Source organism: Cuculus canorus, chromosome 27 (assembly GCF_017976375.1).
Source record: "Cuculus canorus isolate bCucCan1 chromosome 27, bCucCan1.pri, whole genome shotgun sequence".
NCBI classification, from domain to species: Eukaryota; Metazoa; Chordata; class Aves; order Cuculiformes; family Cuculidae; genus Cuculus; species Cuculus canorus.
Genome location: NC_071427.1, coordinates 5,334,458 through 5,349,543, shown reverse-complemented (window position 1 = coordinate 5,349,543; position 15,086 = coordinate 5,334,458). Strand labels below are relative to the sequence as shown.

The 15,086-nt window shown below is 48.8% G+C and overlaps 1 protein-coding gene across 1 annotated transcript in view; it reads right to left on the bottom strand.

Moving 5' to 3' along the window:
* Positions 1 to 14,883, bottom strand: part of INSR (insulin receptor) — a 47,311-nt gene extending 32,428 nt beyond the window's left edge. Inside the window, exons 1-2 of the mRNA XM_054050238.1 lie at positions 14,653 to 14,883; positions 7,182 to 7,733 (exon numbers count right to left, since the gene is read on the bottom strand). Coding sequence (XP_053906213.1) covers positions 7,182 to 7,733; positions 14,653 to 14,734 — 634 coding nt within the window. The 5' untranslated portion in view covers positions 14,735 to 14,883. The remainder of the gene's footprint in view (positions 1 to 7,181; positions 7,734 to 14,652) is intronic.
* Between the last annotated feature and the right edge of the window lie 203 nt (positions 14,884 to 15,086).

Below are 15,086 nucleotides of genomic sequence, written 5' to 3'. Positions count from 1 at the left end.
CATGGGCAAGGACATCTCCCACTGGATCAGGTGCTCAAAGCCCCATCCAACCTGGTCTTTAAAGCCCAGTCGACTCTATTTCGATTAACAGAAACCAACCTCCTGCCTCATTGCCCAGACAACTCGCTTTTTACAAGACTAGATGAGAAATCACCATCCTTAGGGGCCAGGCTAAAGCAAACCGAGGGGAGCACGAAGAACTAGCAAGCGATCTCAGATCTGCATGTATTTCCTCTGATCTTTGACGAGCTGGCTACCTAAGTTGCCCTAACTCCATGCGTTGACTTAAACCCATCAGTCTTCCCCTGTAATTTGAGCTTAGCCTCAGCTCTTCACAGCAGAGCCCTGAAATTCCAGCGTGGCCACATACCAGTGGCAGCAGCGACTCTGTGGGAGACCTGAGTGACCAGCCGTAAGATGTGCCCATCTCCAGAAATATTCAGATTACAGGGAAAACAAACAACTGGAGTAGTTCTATGAGCAGATTAAGGACTTTCCCCTTCCCAATTAAAAAGGCCTTGTAGAATTTGCACTCTTCATCAGGCCAGTCCTGCTAAATACCTGTCACCCAAGGGCTGCAACACTGAACAGCTCAACCGTCAGGCACCTGCCAGTGATTCAGAGACTGCTGCGTGGGAGCCAGTGTCTGCAAAATTTACAATTCCAACAGAGCAGTATTTCTTGACATCCTGGAAAAAGGGCACCTCTAACCTGATACACGAGATTGAAGTCACATTTATTTTTCTGGCATGCACCACGGCGATGCCAGTGAAACCACATACAGTTTGAGTTCTTTAACAAAATGTAGAAGACATTGGATCTCAGCTGAAATTTTTCCAACTCTTTTATGCGATTTCCTTCAAATCACCTTCTTCCTCAGAGACTCCGACCTCTCAAGGTGCCCAGCCTCTGGTCAGGGATGAAAGCAAGCAGAGGGAACTGAGCTAGAAGCCACTTGTTTGTACAGAGCATCCTCTCGCCCCGCCTGCATCCTTCTCCTCCACAGCAATTCTGCCCCTGTTTTGAAATGGGGAGAAGGAAATTCCACATTGGAAACTTTTTTGGCCATGAACAGGTGCTGAGCACCCTGCCCTGGTTTTCAGTTTGTTTAAATCTAGATTCACGAGGCAGCCAGAAACAAATGACAACATTACACTCACTTCGCCAACACTTAAGCATCGCAGAGAGCCAGAGTTAATTCTGTGGGGTTTAAATGCCACAAGCCGAAATGAAAGCCAGGCTGAGGGCTCCCACACAATGCCAGCCCCGTGCCCCCTCATCTGCAAAATCCCAACAGAGATGATGAGCGCACACAGTTGTCATCTATAGAATGGCAGTGGCCCAGCCACAGGACGCTGCTTCGGACACTCCCGCGATGCCGGACAAACTTGGGATCAAAGTAGCAACTGGAATACCGGCCGGCACAGAGCAACAGCTCAGCCTGTGCCAGGCAGTCCCAGCCAGGACCCAACCTCCCACTGCCCAACAAGGTTTTTTTCAGCTAATTCAGCCCAAATTAAGAAACACAAACACCCCAGCAAGTTCATTTGCACCCGTCCAATAGGAACTTGCACATAATTATGGGGTATAATTGGGAAGCTTGGTCACTGAGCTTTTAACCAGCTATTGTTTCAAACAGAGAAGGGTTAGCGTTGCTTCCTCTAGGATGCACTTCATTATTCACCAGTTCTGTCGTTAATCAAAAGGTCCTGAAATCCTCAGGCTTCCAGCCTAAAACGATCTTTTCGCTGGGCACACCTGGGGTTTTGACCTTTGAGGAGAATTCTCTGTATTTACTGCTTATTAAGTGTTGGATGAGCTAGGAATTAGTTCTTGTTCAAATGCTCTGCGGATGGAACGGATCACACAGTGCCTTCTGTCTACGGTGCTGCTCGGGAATTGGGGCTGGGGAAGAAAATCTTCAGCCCCTCCTGCACTCAGGTGAAGGTGCAGTGGGGAAGAAGCCCAAGAAACATCAGCGTGGTGAGACCACAGGAGCTGCACCCACAGCGATTTCTCAGAAAGCTGAGACTGTCAGTGGTGAAATCACCCCCTGTCGCAGAAGAGAAGCCTAAGCAGATGCTTCTTGACAGCCTCAAGTTTTGTTTGGTGTTTTTAAAGCAGGTAGGATGTTTGTATGGATTGATCATTTCCCCCCAGTTCCAGGCTGTATCACGCCACCACGCATCACAAATCTCTTAACCGCTCTTAATAAGGTAAAATGAATCAGTTGAGCCGTTTGCAAGCATCACAACAGCCCCAACTATGAGCGCTACCCGCACTGAGTAACGCTGCCGCTTGGCAAGGCTGGAGCAGACGCCCCAGCGAGATTATCGGGTGTCAGCTTCCATCTGGCATTTGTCGGAGCAGGGGAAAGGCGGTTCTTATCGGATCTCCAAGGAAAAGAAGCACTTCCACTCCATGTGGCAGCAACTGGAAACATTTCTTTTGTGTTTGAAGCTTTAAAAATATCTTGCCCTGGAGGTCGGCTGAGTCCGTTTGGTGCTCCAAGACCCCTTTCCCAGACAAAGGTAATAAAACCAAGCTGCTGGTGACAGAAATTCCCAGCACATAAAAATTACAGGAAGCTGTTGCTAAGTAGTATTTGTACCTAAGTAAACACCACAAACCGTTTCCCACACACATATCTGAACTTTGTTATTCAAACCTGCCTCGAAGATGTTCGCAGTTGCAGGATCCCTTCTGGCACAGGTCTAAAGGAAAGCTCATGGTGCTATTTCACAGCAGCTGAGAAACATTCCAGGCGGAGCAGTGTTTTTCTGAGTGCTTTGTTGTGTTGTTTGTACTAGGAAACAAAGCAGGCTCCTAAAGCCACTCCTCAGTTCCCTACCTGTTCTATACCTGTCCCAGGATTCTTCCTGGACAAGTCACAGGAAGATTAAAGAGAGATGTTGTTGCTACCCTGTCTCCAGAGCTGCTTCCTCAACATCATAAGAAAAAATCAGGACAAACATTTCCATACAATACCCTTCCCCAGCACCTCCTCGACGTGTCAGTCGCCTCAGAACGTCAGCCCTTAAATCAGCCCTGTTTTACCATTCTTTTCACTTGGTCCCCAATGGTTTCATGCACCTTCTGCTTTCTTTTCCTGAGGTCAATATTTTGCAGCAAATTCTAGGCTGCGCTAATGGACAGACCCAATTTTGACGTTTATCCCATAAAGCAAAACGCCAGTTTGAAGGAAGAGTCTGTCAACAAACCTGCAATGGCACAAAGTCTCAATAACTCAAATTTCCTGTAGCGTGAGGTCCCAAGATCAAGACGATAATAGCTTCCTACAAAGGCTTCATTCAGGATGAACGTGAGAACTTGAACCTCATTTACATCCTCTAAGCAATGAAGTCCATATTTCAGATAGTCCTCCTTATATTCCAATATTCACCAAGGGACTGGCTGATCCTGCAGACCATTTTCCTGTTCATTTTCATCTGGCCATTCTACTTTTCCTCCCTATTTCCTTATTCCACCTCCAAATGACCCAATATGCAAGTAAAAGGCTGAATCCGCCTTTATAATTAGGCTGTCAAAACCATCAGGCTGCTGCAAATTACACACGGACGGAGCAGACTCACTGCAGGGAGAGCTGGCAGGAAATCCCAGTTCAGAGAGAATTGTTCCTTCCGCAGGCGCAGTGACAGACATATAGAGTTTTTATTACATAAAAAAAACACATGTGGAAAAAAATGCAAGCTATGAAAATCATGTTTGGCAGATCCAGCCTGAGGTCTAGGACGTGGCATTTCCAGCATTTTTGTTGACTGAATTCTTCAGCAGAGACGCTCTCTGTGTGAACACGCTGCATCGAACAGCGAACTTTGTTTTTATGGCAGTAAAAGCAAGTATGTATGGAAAAAAAAAGCCTTATAAAAATGTGGGCTGAAAAGGTACAAATGTTCCAGAAGAGGAACGGTGTTTGGCTGCCACAAACAGCATAAGGCTGGACTCAAATTCCAAACAGACTACACATTTGCCTCTCTTCCTACTCAAAATATACCATGAGTTGGCCTTAGCTGAACCGATTTGCATTTCACACCAGCAAAGCCAGGCAGAAAACAGAAAACTCCCAGGACACGCATCCTGGCTGATCTCCATCCATGGCGTATCCACCTCCACACCTCTGCACTCCAACACAGATCCCTCAACGCTGAAACCATTTTCAAAGTGCACAGCTGCCCACAAATCATTTCAGTTCCTCCCAGCCGGTTTCACCCACCACCTTTGCTCCAACATTTCTAAGATCCTTCCCTTTGTTGTCTTCAACGTGTTATCATCAAGGAAATAACTTTCTGGGCCGGATTTAGAGCTGCAAGGATGATTCAGAGCCTTGGATGGGAGCCGCAGGGATAATTATATGCTACAACTGAAGTTAGTTTGGGAGTTTACTGGGATATCTGATTAAACTAAAGAAATATCAAAGATGCAGGATCGGTCTGAGATGTGGCAGAGATAAAGCAAAGGAAGCGACCACCAAGGAGGCAGAGAAGGTCAGGGACTAGTGTGGAAAAGCTGGGACCCCGCTCCAACCCAAACCATCGCCACCTCCCTTCCCACTCTCACAAGACCTTTCTGGGATCTCACAGCCTTCCCACGTGTGTGCTCTCAAACTTTCTGCCCGTCTCCACATTTGCTCCAGCAAAACTCAAAGCTCAGCAGCCTGGAGGACCTCACCAGCTTGGGACTCGACTCTGCCAACCGACACACGCTCTGTAACACCCAAACAACCAATATTTACATGCTCTTTAGGGATTTTTTTCTGATAGACAAAAGAGCAAACAGTCCCAGGGCAGCGATGCTCTCCAGCCCTGCCATCAGTTGAGGCAACAGCAACTGCCCATCCACAGGCAAAACAAGAGAGAGCGAACAGGAGATCCTACACCAAGTATTATAAAATAAAGCAGGGATACAAATAACCCTCGTTAAAACAAACACAAACTCAAGCTTCCCCCACAGAAAGTTGTACTGAAATCACTACAGTTCACTCCAGCAATTGGTTAGAAGACAGAGAGCAGAAATAAAAGAGAGGAATACTCTTAAAGCACGGGCAGGAGCTCGAGCACAGCACTTGCTGCTGAGGATTCCCAGATAAGCTGCAAAAATGCAGAGGGAAAGGTTTCATGGCATTAATGCCCTCAGCGCTGGGAGCTGCTGGGAGGCTCTTCAGGCTAAGAAAAGCCAACACACAGCTCACACAAGCGCTTATTAATCTTGACAAAACAATTACGCATACTAAAGATTCGTTAAGGCTGGCACGAGAACAGAGAACCCAGCGATTTGCCAAATAAATGTCACTTCATCTCCACAGACGTTACCAGTGTGTGTGTGTGTAACATCTAACGCTGTTAAAGCAACTGTAAGAGCACACAGGCAGGTGCCACAAGGCACAATATAAACACAGATACCAATAAACTAAAGCTACCGATAAATAAAGGTACAAATCCTAGTGTTCAGCACGCAGATAAGAGTGGCTTGTGAAGTGGTTTTGAAAACGCATACCAGTTACAACCAAAACACATAGGAGTGTTGCTTCTCTAAACAGAACACAGAAAACCAGATGTGAGCATCTGTACGGAATTACTTTTGAAACCCTTTTCAATCTCAAACTGCAAATTCAAATTCAAGTGGAATGGACCTGCTGGCTTGGCTGCCTTCAGTAACGAAGCTACAACAGCGTGTGGTGCCGTGAGGGGGATCCTCCAACACACCGAGTCAAAACCATACGATCGGCTCAAGAGCAGAGATTTCTGCCCCAATGGTCAAATGTGACATTCCACCAGGTTCCATGGAAACAGGCAGCCATATAAAGGAGAGAAACCCCGCATTCCAGCCTGCTGTAGCACAGGCCCAGAAAATTCCCTAGAATAAGGGACATTAGGAATGGCCCAGCCACAGAAAAAGTTCAGTTCCATCTTTAATCCGATGAAATAGCAGAAAACAAAACCTGAATGCATAAGAAACACAGGTTTCAGTGCTGATAAGAGGTGTAAACCGAAAGAGTTCATAAACAAAAATGCTTTATAACCTTATTTTTCATTTCTAAAAAGGAACAAACACACACACTTCCATCGTGTAGCTCATACCCTCATGCTGGCAACAAAAACCAGCCGCTTTCTTTAAAAGGAAGCCAGACGATTTTGGGGCGAGAAGTAGCAGAGGGGAAACCACATTAATTTCATCAGTTTATGCATGCTGGTAGGAATTCCTTCCCCAATTTGGCACTTAGCACTCAGAATTGCCCTTTAAAGCTTGGCAAGAAACGCTCTCCAGCCCACAAGTTTCCTAATTTCACCTTCCGACACACTGTTCCATTGGGATGCACTACCTCTAGAAAGAGAGGCAACTTAAACGCGTCAGCTTTACCTCAATTCATTTTGCTCCCCCCCAGTCAAGTCAGATTTAACATAAATCCAAGTAAATGCATAATTACAACTAAACTTAAGCTCAGTTCCCAGTCTGGAAACCCCAAATCTCTATGAAACTAAAAGCAACCCTACCACAGTTTAAGAACCGGAGCTCAGGGGTGGCAAACAGCAGCTGAACATCCCTCCACCCTGAACCCAAGATCAGGCTCAAAGCCCAACTCTTTCACCCTCCCCTGGACTCCAGCTACAGGCAAATCCCGTTGAGGTCCTCCTCTCCTTCTTCTCATTTCCCTTCAGCTCTAACCTTCTCGCACTGCATATTTATTCACTCACCTTACACCTCCTCATGGCAGGAAAGTTTCAGTGAAGGTGTGATTGTCTCTTTCTAGAGTTGGTTTGATTCCATAAAGCCTTTCCCTTGCCATCCTGTTTCTGCCTGCTGCAGCCTCTCAGTCCATCGGGACTCTTGATCTCCTACCCAACCCGACTGAGATACCAATACCCCAACTCCTACCCAAGATAACAGTCATGCTCACAGGTAAACTCGTGAGCTCCAGGTTCTCCATAACTTTACAGGGAAGCCAGACAACGTTTTTTGATACATTATTCACACAGGTGACAGAACAGCTAAAGCAGCCCCATCCCAAAGGTCCTCTTCCTCACCTGTCGGATGTTGATTTTCAGTGTTGCTTTTAGGAACCCATGCTTAAAGGTAACAATTAATTGGTACCTAGAAGCCCTCCGACAGGTCTGATGGGTTAAAAATCGACAGCCAAACCATAGCCGACATACGTCACTCACCTCTCTGGCAGCGATCGTGGGTCCAGCAGCGTTCAATGAAAATGCCATTTATCACCGTAGGCGGACAGCTGCTCTTCCCTTTCACAGTCCCCGGACACACATCCCCACACTCCTCTTTGTCATCCTTGTTGGCCACAATGTAGTTATCTTCTACAGAATCCAAAATCCTTGACCAGTCGATGGTGGACAAGTAACACAATTCATTGTTCTTCTCGATCCGCACAGCGCCTCGTGTAATGTTCATCAGGTTGTAGAGGCCGATCTCCTTCAGGTGAACCATCTCGAAGATGACAAGCGCGTAGTTAAAAAACAGATGAGTTCCTCGAATCACAGTGAGGTTGGGGAAAAGCCCCTTTAAGCTCTCCAGGCCATACACACGGAAAAGCAGCAAGTAGTCTGTAATCATAGTCAGTTTGGGGAAGCTGAGCTCGCGGAAATCTTCGGGCTTGGTTTTAAACATCAGCAATATCTGCAAGTGGCCCTCGATCACAGTGCAGTTCTCCAGCATGTTCAGCCGGGTCAGGTTGTTGCGAATGTCCATGCTTCTGCAAACTGGAATGCGAAGAACAATGGTATTTATTGGTTTAAGGAAAGGCATTTCGTTTAGTTTTCTAAACACGCAGTTCTGTCCCTCCTCACTCTATATATTCCGCACTCGGAGTTCACCTCTAGGTTTTTTTCAGCAAAGGATGCTGTAAGTGTTAAAAACAAACTGTGGGGCACACTCCCTGGTACACGATTACAAAATAAAGAAAGAGGATTTCATCATTTTTCTGCCATCTTGCCTTTCTGGCTATCCCCTCTGTCACGACTGCAGCTGGAACCCCAGTCCCGAGGCAGCATTCGGTGCTCACAGAAGCAAGAGAGGGCTCTGCAGGAGCCTGTTTCCCTTCTGCAGCTGCCAGGAACACACCTACCTCAGCTCCAATTGTGCAATTAATGCCGGCGGATTAGAGAGGGTAACTCAGAGCGGTTGCAGGGAGGGGGAGATAGGAAGGAATAACACCTAGGAAATAGTAGCACTTCGGAAGAGAGCAGGGAAACAACTGGAAATGCACCCACCGAAGACCAGAGCCGACGCTCCTGCCCAGACTCTGCTGATGGAAGCAATTTACTACACCAGTAATTTCTGCCCTAAGCACTTTTCAGATTAGGTGTTCAGGCTTTTCTGTTCTTACTCTCTCGGGGTTGCACACGTCCCTGTCTTGGCTCTGGACGGTTTCGTTAGTGGAACCAGTAACCCAAAGAACTGGAAAGTGAACAACTACACGAAGCAGAAATTGGACGGGAAACAGAATAATGTGAATCCAGACACTAGCGAAAGGAAAAGGTGAAAGAAAAAGCTTAAATAGGGAAATATTCTTCTAAGCCAAAGGACAGGTAAGAAATCAAGAAGGAAACAGAGAGTCCTGTGCCTGTACGGCACAACAAAAGTCCCAGTGATCACCCTTTTAAACTCAAATTTCATAGAAGCACAGCCAGACCTCACCATTCCAGGGAGCCCATGTAAAGTGAGGTTGCTTGGCAATAGAATGGGGCAAAAATCACCTTTTCACTGTCCCACCAGGTGCATTATATTATCATTTTTAAGACTGCCTCCACTTCAGGGTTCCTCTCTGCTGTCCACAGCTGACACCCACCCATACACTCCCCATACCATCCTCAAGAGTTAAAGACACAGGATCTTTCCTCTTCACTGTATGTAAACCTCACCAACTCTAAAACTAGAGGCTGCAGCATGGTAGAAATCACCCAGCACAGTACCCAAGCCTTACAAAACCGTTGGAGAGGCAGACGTTGAACAGTTACGATTGTTCGATGCCTCGTGCTTTCACACAGACCACTGTCGTGTGCGTTAAAAATAAACTCCATGCAAAAGTCTTAATGATTATTCAAAAATTTGCTCCACCGCAATCAAAAAAAAAAAATCTGGCAACCCCGACACAGGATTTGGAGCAACGCTATTGCCCAACGGGGTTTTTTGGCACTATATCCAAGTTGTTTCATAAATTTCTCTCTGGAAGAAAAAGAAAATGAACGCAGATCAAGGGTGCACAGTTGAAAAGTGGGAAGGGAAACGTGATGCCCAACTGGCAGCAGCCTCTTTGCACCATGAAAAACTGTAGCCAAGGTGGAATTCAGCCAGAGCTGCCCCAGGGCACACGCCAGCTGTGGGCTGAGAACCGAGAGTGCAACCGATTCCCTTTAAACACTCTCAATATTTATCTTAAACAGTCAGGGTATTTCCAAGGCAGCACGTGTGTGACAGGGCAGGCGAGGGGTTTCTTTGTGGAAGGGGAAACCACAGAACGACAAATAAAACCCCAACACTGAAATCCCACGTAGAAGTCACCAGTGCAGCTACAGCGATTTGATAAACTCAATAATAAATAATAAACTCATAAATCCAACATCTTGGTTCTTACTTGCAGCTTGCTGAGCACACGGGCAAAACGCGGCAGCCGAGGCGGCACACGCAGCCAGCAGCTGTATCGCGGCGTGAAGGGCTACCTGGTAGAACTGGAATATACACAGCAGACCCAGGGAAAAGGGAAGGCCAGAAAACACAGCTCAACTCCATAGACCCAGGGTTACCTTCAAGAGCAGAAGCTCTGAGATCTTCTTGCGACTCAAGGCCACAAAATCCATCAATGCACTAAACACAATTACCCAAGTCTTTCATCATCTCAGCTGGAATTTGGTAAGTCAGTAGAACTTGGCCACAAGCTGCCCCTAGACACCCCGAACGCACACAGCTCGCCCTGCTCGGCTCCACAGAAGGAGACACCAGCAGGGGCTTGAGCACGGATGAGAAGTGGCTGCAGCCTGGGACAGCCAGGATGAAGCCTTCCAAGTGCTGCAGCCACGCTTCAGGCTACGAACATCTTCCTTTCACCCAGTGAAGACTCTGTGGAAGCCGGCCTGGAAGAGCTGTTCTGGACAGCCAACCCCACGCATTGCCACGCACCCAAGAAAATCAAGTCTTTTTCACCCATTTCTGAACTCTGATACAGAATGAGTTATTTGTAATTAGCGCTGCTGGCACAGATCAGACAGGAGATTCCACACATCCCGGCAAACCAGGACACGACCCGAGTTATTCAAACCCTGCTGCTTTCAAAGCTGAGCAATCACAGTGTAATAACTGGCACGGTGGCTGCTCTGCGAACGGGGTTCCAGCGCCAGGAGCTCCTGCACGACAGCAGGCAACGTCAAACGCTGCCGTTAGCCTGGCACGGAGACGGAGGAGGAATTTTAAACACATTAGAGGGTTGTTTCTGTAATCAGCAACGGAACAAAAGGCTAATATCATTGTAACGCTACAAAGATTAAAAGCGTTTGTACTGATTTTGTCCATATTTAGAGAAAAATCACACTGAAAAACTATTTTTCTTTTTCTAGGTTTTACGTGATAAACACCACTATGGTATCTCAGCTCCTTTTTACCATTTCAAGGATCAAGGAGAATCACAAGGAGTTCAGAATATCAGAAATAAACCACACGTTTTTGTTGGAGAGCTCTCAGTCTTTTCACACTCTTAAATTCTGTTCAGCATTTGTAGCTTCTGTTCACGCAGAAGCTGCTTAAGTCACCCTATAAATTTCTGTTACCACGACAACAAGAAGCAGTTTTAGGCAAAGTAATAAGTATTTTTCCACCACTCCTCTCGATAGCATTCCTTCCGCAGGGGAATTAATCAGCGATTGGGTACGAGGGCAGGTTTGATCCCAGAAGGGAGAGAGCAAAGTTGAGCAGTCAGTTATCAGACAGACGACCTGGTTTCAAAACACAAATAAATCACTGCCGGGGAGGACACGCTCCTCATCCCCAACTACCGAGCAATTCCGAGTAACCTAAAAGCTCCATCGTTATGGATGTCTTTCATCAGATCCTCAAGAAAAAAGGTGGAAGGCATGCCTTTAATCAAACAAACAAACAAACAAACAGACCCCGAGATGCCAAAGCCTCTCAAACCAACGAGTTTGGCAACCACCAGACAGTCCTGAACAGAGGAACCCGCTCCGATGTCAAGGGGCAATTTTCCAGACAGAGCCTCACCAGGAAGAGCTGGAACTGCAGCCGCGTTTAGAGTAAACAACGTGGACACCAAACCTCAGTGATTCACTGCTCCAGAGCTCTGGTTCTTTAACAGTCAACACCAGGACAATGCAGCAGTGCACAGGAGAGCACAAACCATTTAACTACTGAATTCTGCATTTTAGAACTTTAACGCCTGCTTGAATGAACAAATTATTTAAAAAAAAATCACACTCACTTGGGTCAAGTCAAAAGCTTTGCCATTCCAGATAAGGCTGACTAGAAGTGGTATTCGGAATTTGGAAAACGGCTTTAGGGAGCTGCTTGGGATGACAGCTGGGACAGGAAAACACCCTGTTAGGTGACAGGTTAGCGAAGGGACTGTCAGACAGCTTCTAGACTAACAAACATCACATCAAATCCAGAAGTGTTCATTTTCAAACTTAAGTTTTCCACCTCAGTCATTCTGATCTGAGAAAATTCAGACACAAACGCAGAAGCGAATCTGTCTACAAACTTCCAGCCCCTCGGACAACATCGCAGGCGCTTGGTACCTCAGCCAACAGTCAAACTGGGGGCAAAGCTGTCGCTGAGGCCACTTGCTTTGATGCCAAAAGCGCACACAACCTCAGCCTGGTTTCTGAGTCTGGTGTGCTATACCATTATACTCTCCTCATTTAAATCAAAACATAAACCCAACACACACCTCGCACTGCTGTCCTTCCCGGGCAAAGATAACGGGCAGGGAAGCCACAGCAGCCCAGGACCACGGGAGGTCACACAGGGCAACAGGCAGCAGTCAGTGCTACCAGCCCTTACGATCCTCATCACTTCAGGGGGAGCAGGAACAGGCTGTACACGCTGCTGGTACCAACAGAACTTCTAATTGTCATGACCGTCACCCCAAACTTGACCTCCAGAAGGCTGATGGGCGTAAACGTGCAGAGAAGATGGTTAGTATAAAACCTCTCTTGAACAGCAAGAGGGTCCACCAGGAGAGCTGGCAGACCCATTCACGCCCAGCTTGAACCAGCCCTATCGCAGTTATTATTCCTACTTTAGATTCACAAGAGCAACATTTCATCGTAGACTGAGTCTGACCAGACCAAAGAATGAGACAGGTGAGGCAGGACAACCATCCCTCCAGCTTGCCTGCTGAGCACTCACACACTACGCGCTGCTTTTGCCCAGCCTCTGACCATCTAAAAGAAGTAAAGGAAGAAAAGGATACAAAGCAAAAGGAAAATTGCACATGGTTTTATATATCACAGAGAATCTTCTCTCCAGTATCGGGGAGGCACATTGTCACTGAAGAGCAGTGCTATCACGGGGTGTGTTTGTACAGAATACACCTCCAAGAAATCAGACTTCATCAGTGCCGTTGCTCAGGGAGCAACTTGTTCGCTCACGCAACTCCTGCACATGCATTTAGCCCTCAATGCGCAATGCTCTGACGCGGGATTTTGCGCTAGCACGGTGGATTCCACCCGTGCTGCAGTGCTGTGCGATCTCAGCATCCTCTGAAAACAGAGTCAACCATCAAAGTAGCTGGAAACCTCTTGAATTAGGGACTTTAGATTGTCTGCAAAATACTTTACAAAGTATTCGCACTGCACAAACGATATAAAACTATTCCAGCTTTGACACCTTGTGCATCGCTCCCGTTTCTCTGTCCGTGAACTGTACGGCTCATTTTCCTACCACATGGGAATACAGCAAAGAGGAGGGAGTTGAGATCATGAACACTTGCAACCCAAAAAGTAAATACGATTTAAATACATAAATAAGAAGCTTCAGTGCAGCAGTAATAATAACGTTTTCAAATTAGGCACTGCTGGACTGAATCCGTACACATATTTATTATTAGTGCTGTATGTCAACTCCCTTTTTCATTTCTCTGTGGGTAATGGGTAGGTTTGTACACCCTCGCCAGCTGGAACTTACCTCCAGTTAGAATCCTACCCCGGTCTCTTTTAAGCCTTCTAACGTTAAAAAACACGTTTGAAGAGGAAGCAGGGGGATTTCTGAGATACATCACTTGTCTGATTGCTGGAAAACAGAGGCTGTCTCAAGGGTACATCCCACATTATTCCCTGGACACCAGACACATTTCACCAACGCCCATCGCTGCACCTGAAGCAGTTATCCTGCCACTGCCCCTTCCGATGGGAAAGCCAACAGGTAGGCTATGGATTGCCTACGGGACAGACCAGAACCCGACCCAGACAGCTCTCTTTGAAAGGTTCCCTTTTATTAAAACACACCTGCAAACATCACCCGAAATTAAAGCCTCTAACGAGGACTTCCTAAGCGAGTTCATTTAATTTAACCCATCAAAATTGCTTGTACAGCTACAACTCCCGTAGCCGTGGATTCTAGAAGATTGCAACCCCCGATGCAACATCTTTATACCCCTGGCTTACATTTTACAGGACGCTGCTTCACCCATCCCTGACTCTGAGCTTCACCCTCTGGAATACCTGGATCTGAAAGCCATCTCCCTAAAAGTATGCCCTTCAGAAAGCAGAGCTGAGTCCAAGAGTGGGGCTCGGCTGCCCAAAAGCAGTGTGGGCTCCTAAAAGCGGAGCAGGCTCCCCCAAAGCAGTGCAGGCTCACAGAGGGGATCTCAGCTCCCCAAAAGCAGAGCGGGCTCCCAAAAGTGGAACTTGGCTCCCCAAAAGCAGTGCCAGGTCTGAGAGTGGGGCTCAGCCCCCCCAAATCCGGTCCCAGGTCTGAGAGTGGGGCTCAGCCCTCCAAATTAGGTTCACCTCCCCAAAAGCAGTGCCAGGTCTGAGAGTGGTGCTCAGCCCCCCAAATCAGGTCTCAGCTCCCCAAAACCAATGTCAGGTCTGCGAGTGGGGCTCAGCCCCCCAAATCCGGTCCCAGCCCCCCAAAGGCAGTGCCAGGTCTGGGAGTGGGGCTCAGCCCCCCTAAACGGGCCCGGGGGCTGCGGGCACAGGCGGTTCACGGCAGCCCCGGGGATGAAGGTGACCCGGGCCGCTCCCCGGTTCTCCCCAGTTCCCCCGTCGCCGCAGGGGCGCTGCGGGCCCGGCTCCTCCCGGTTCTCGATTCCGCGCTGCCCTCGTTCTCCACTCCCGGGCCCCGGTTCCCCTCTCAGCTCCTCCACTCTCGGGCTCCGGCTCCTCCCGGTTCTCCCGGGACCCAGTTTCTCCCTTGGCCCCGGTTCCCCCATCTCCCTTCCTCCCCAAGGCCCCGGTTCTTCGGTTCCCCCGCTCCCAGCGCTCCGGTTCCTCGGTTTCCCCGCTTCCCTGCTCTCCGAGCTCCGGTTCCTCCCGGTTCCCCGCTCCCCCAGCTCCGGTTCCTCCCAATTCCCCCGGTTTCCCCGCTCCCAGCGCTCCGGTTCCTCGTTTTCCCCGCTCCCCCCGGTGCCCAGCTCCGGTTCCCCGGTTCTCCCCCCGGGTCCCCGCTCACCCTCGGCGCGGCCCCGGCCGCCGGCCGCCAGCAGCAGGGCGATCCCCGCGGCCAGCGCCGCCGCCGCCGCTCGGGCTCCCATGGCCGCGGGGCGGATCAGAGGCGGCGGGGCGGTCGCGGGGGCCGGGCCCGGGCTCGCATGGCCGCGGGAGGTACGGGGGGGAAGCGGCGCGGGCCCCGCGGCGCACCGAGAGGCCCCTTTATAGCGCCCGGCGCGGCTCCTCCCGCCCGGTCCCGCTGGTAAACAAGCGGCCCGCGGGCGGCGGCAAGAGGCGGAGCGGAGCGGGGCGCGGAGCGGGACGCGGGCACGGAGGGAAAATACGGGCACGGGACGAGGGGCACAGGATGTGGAGTCAGAACATGGCTACAGGGCTGAGGCAACAGGGCATGGACACGGGGCATGGACATAGAACATGGGCAGAAAAAAGACATGG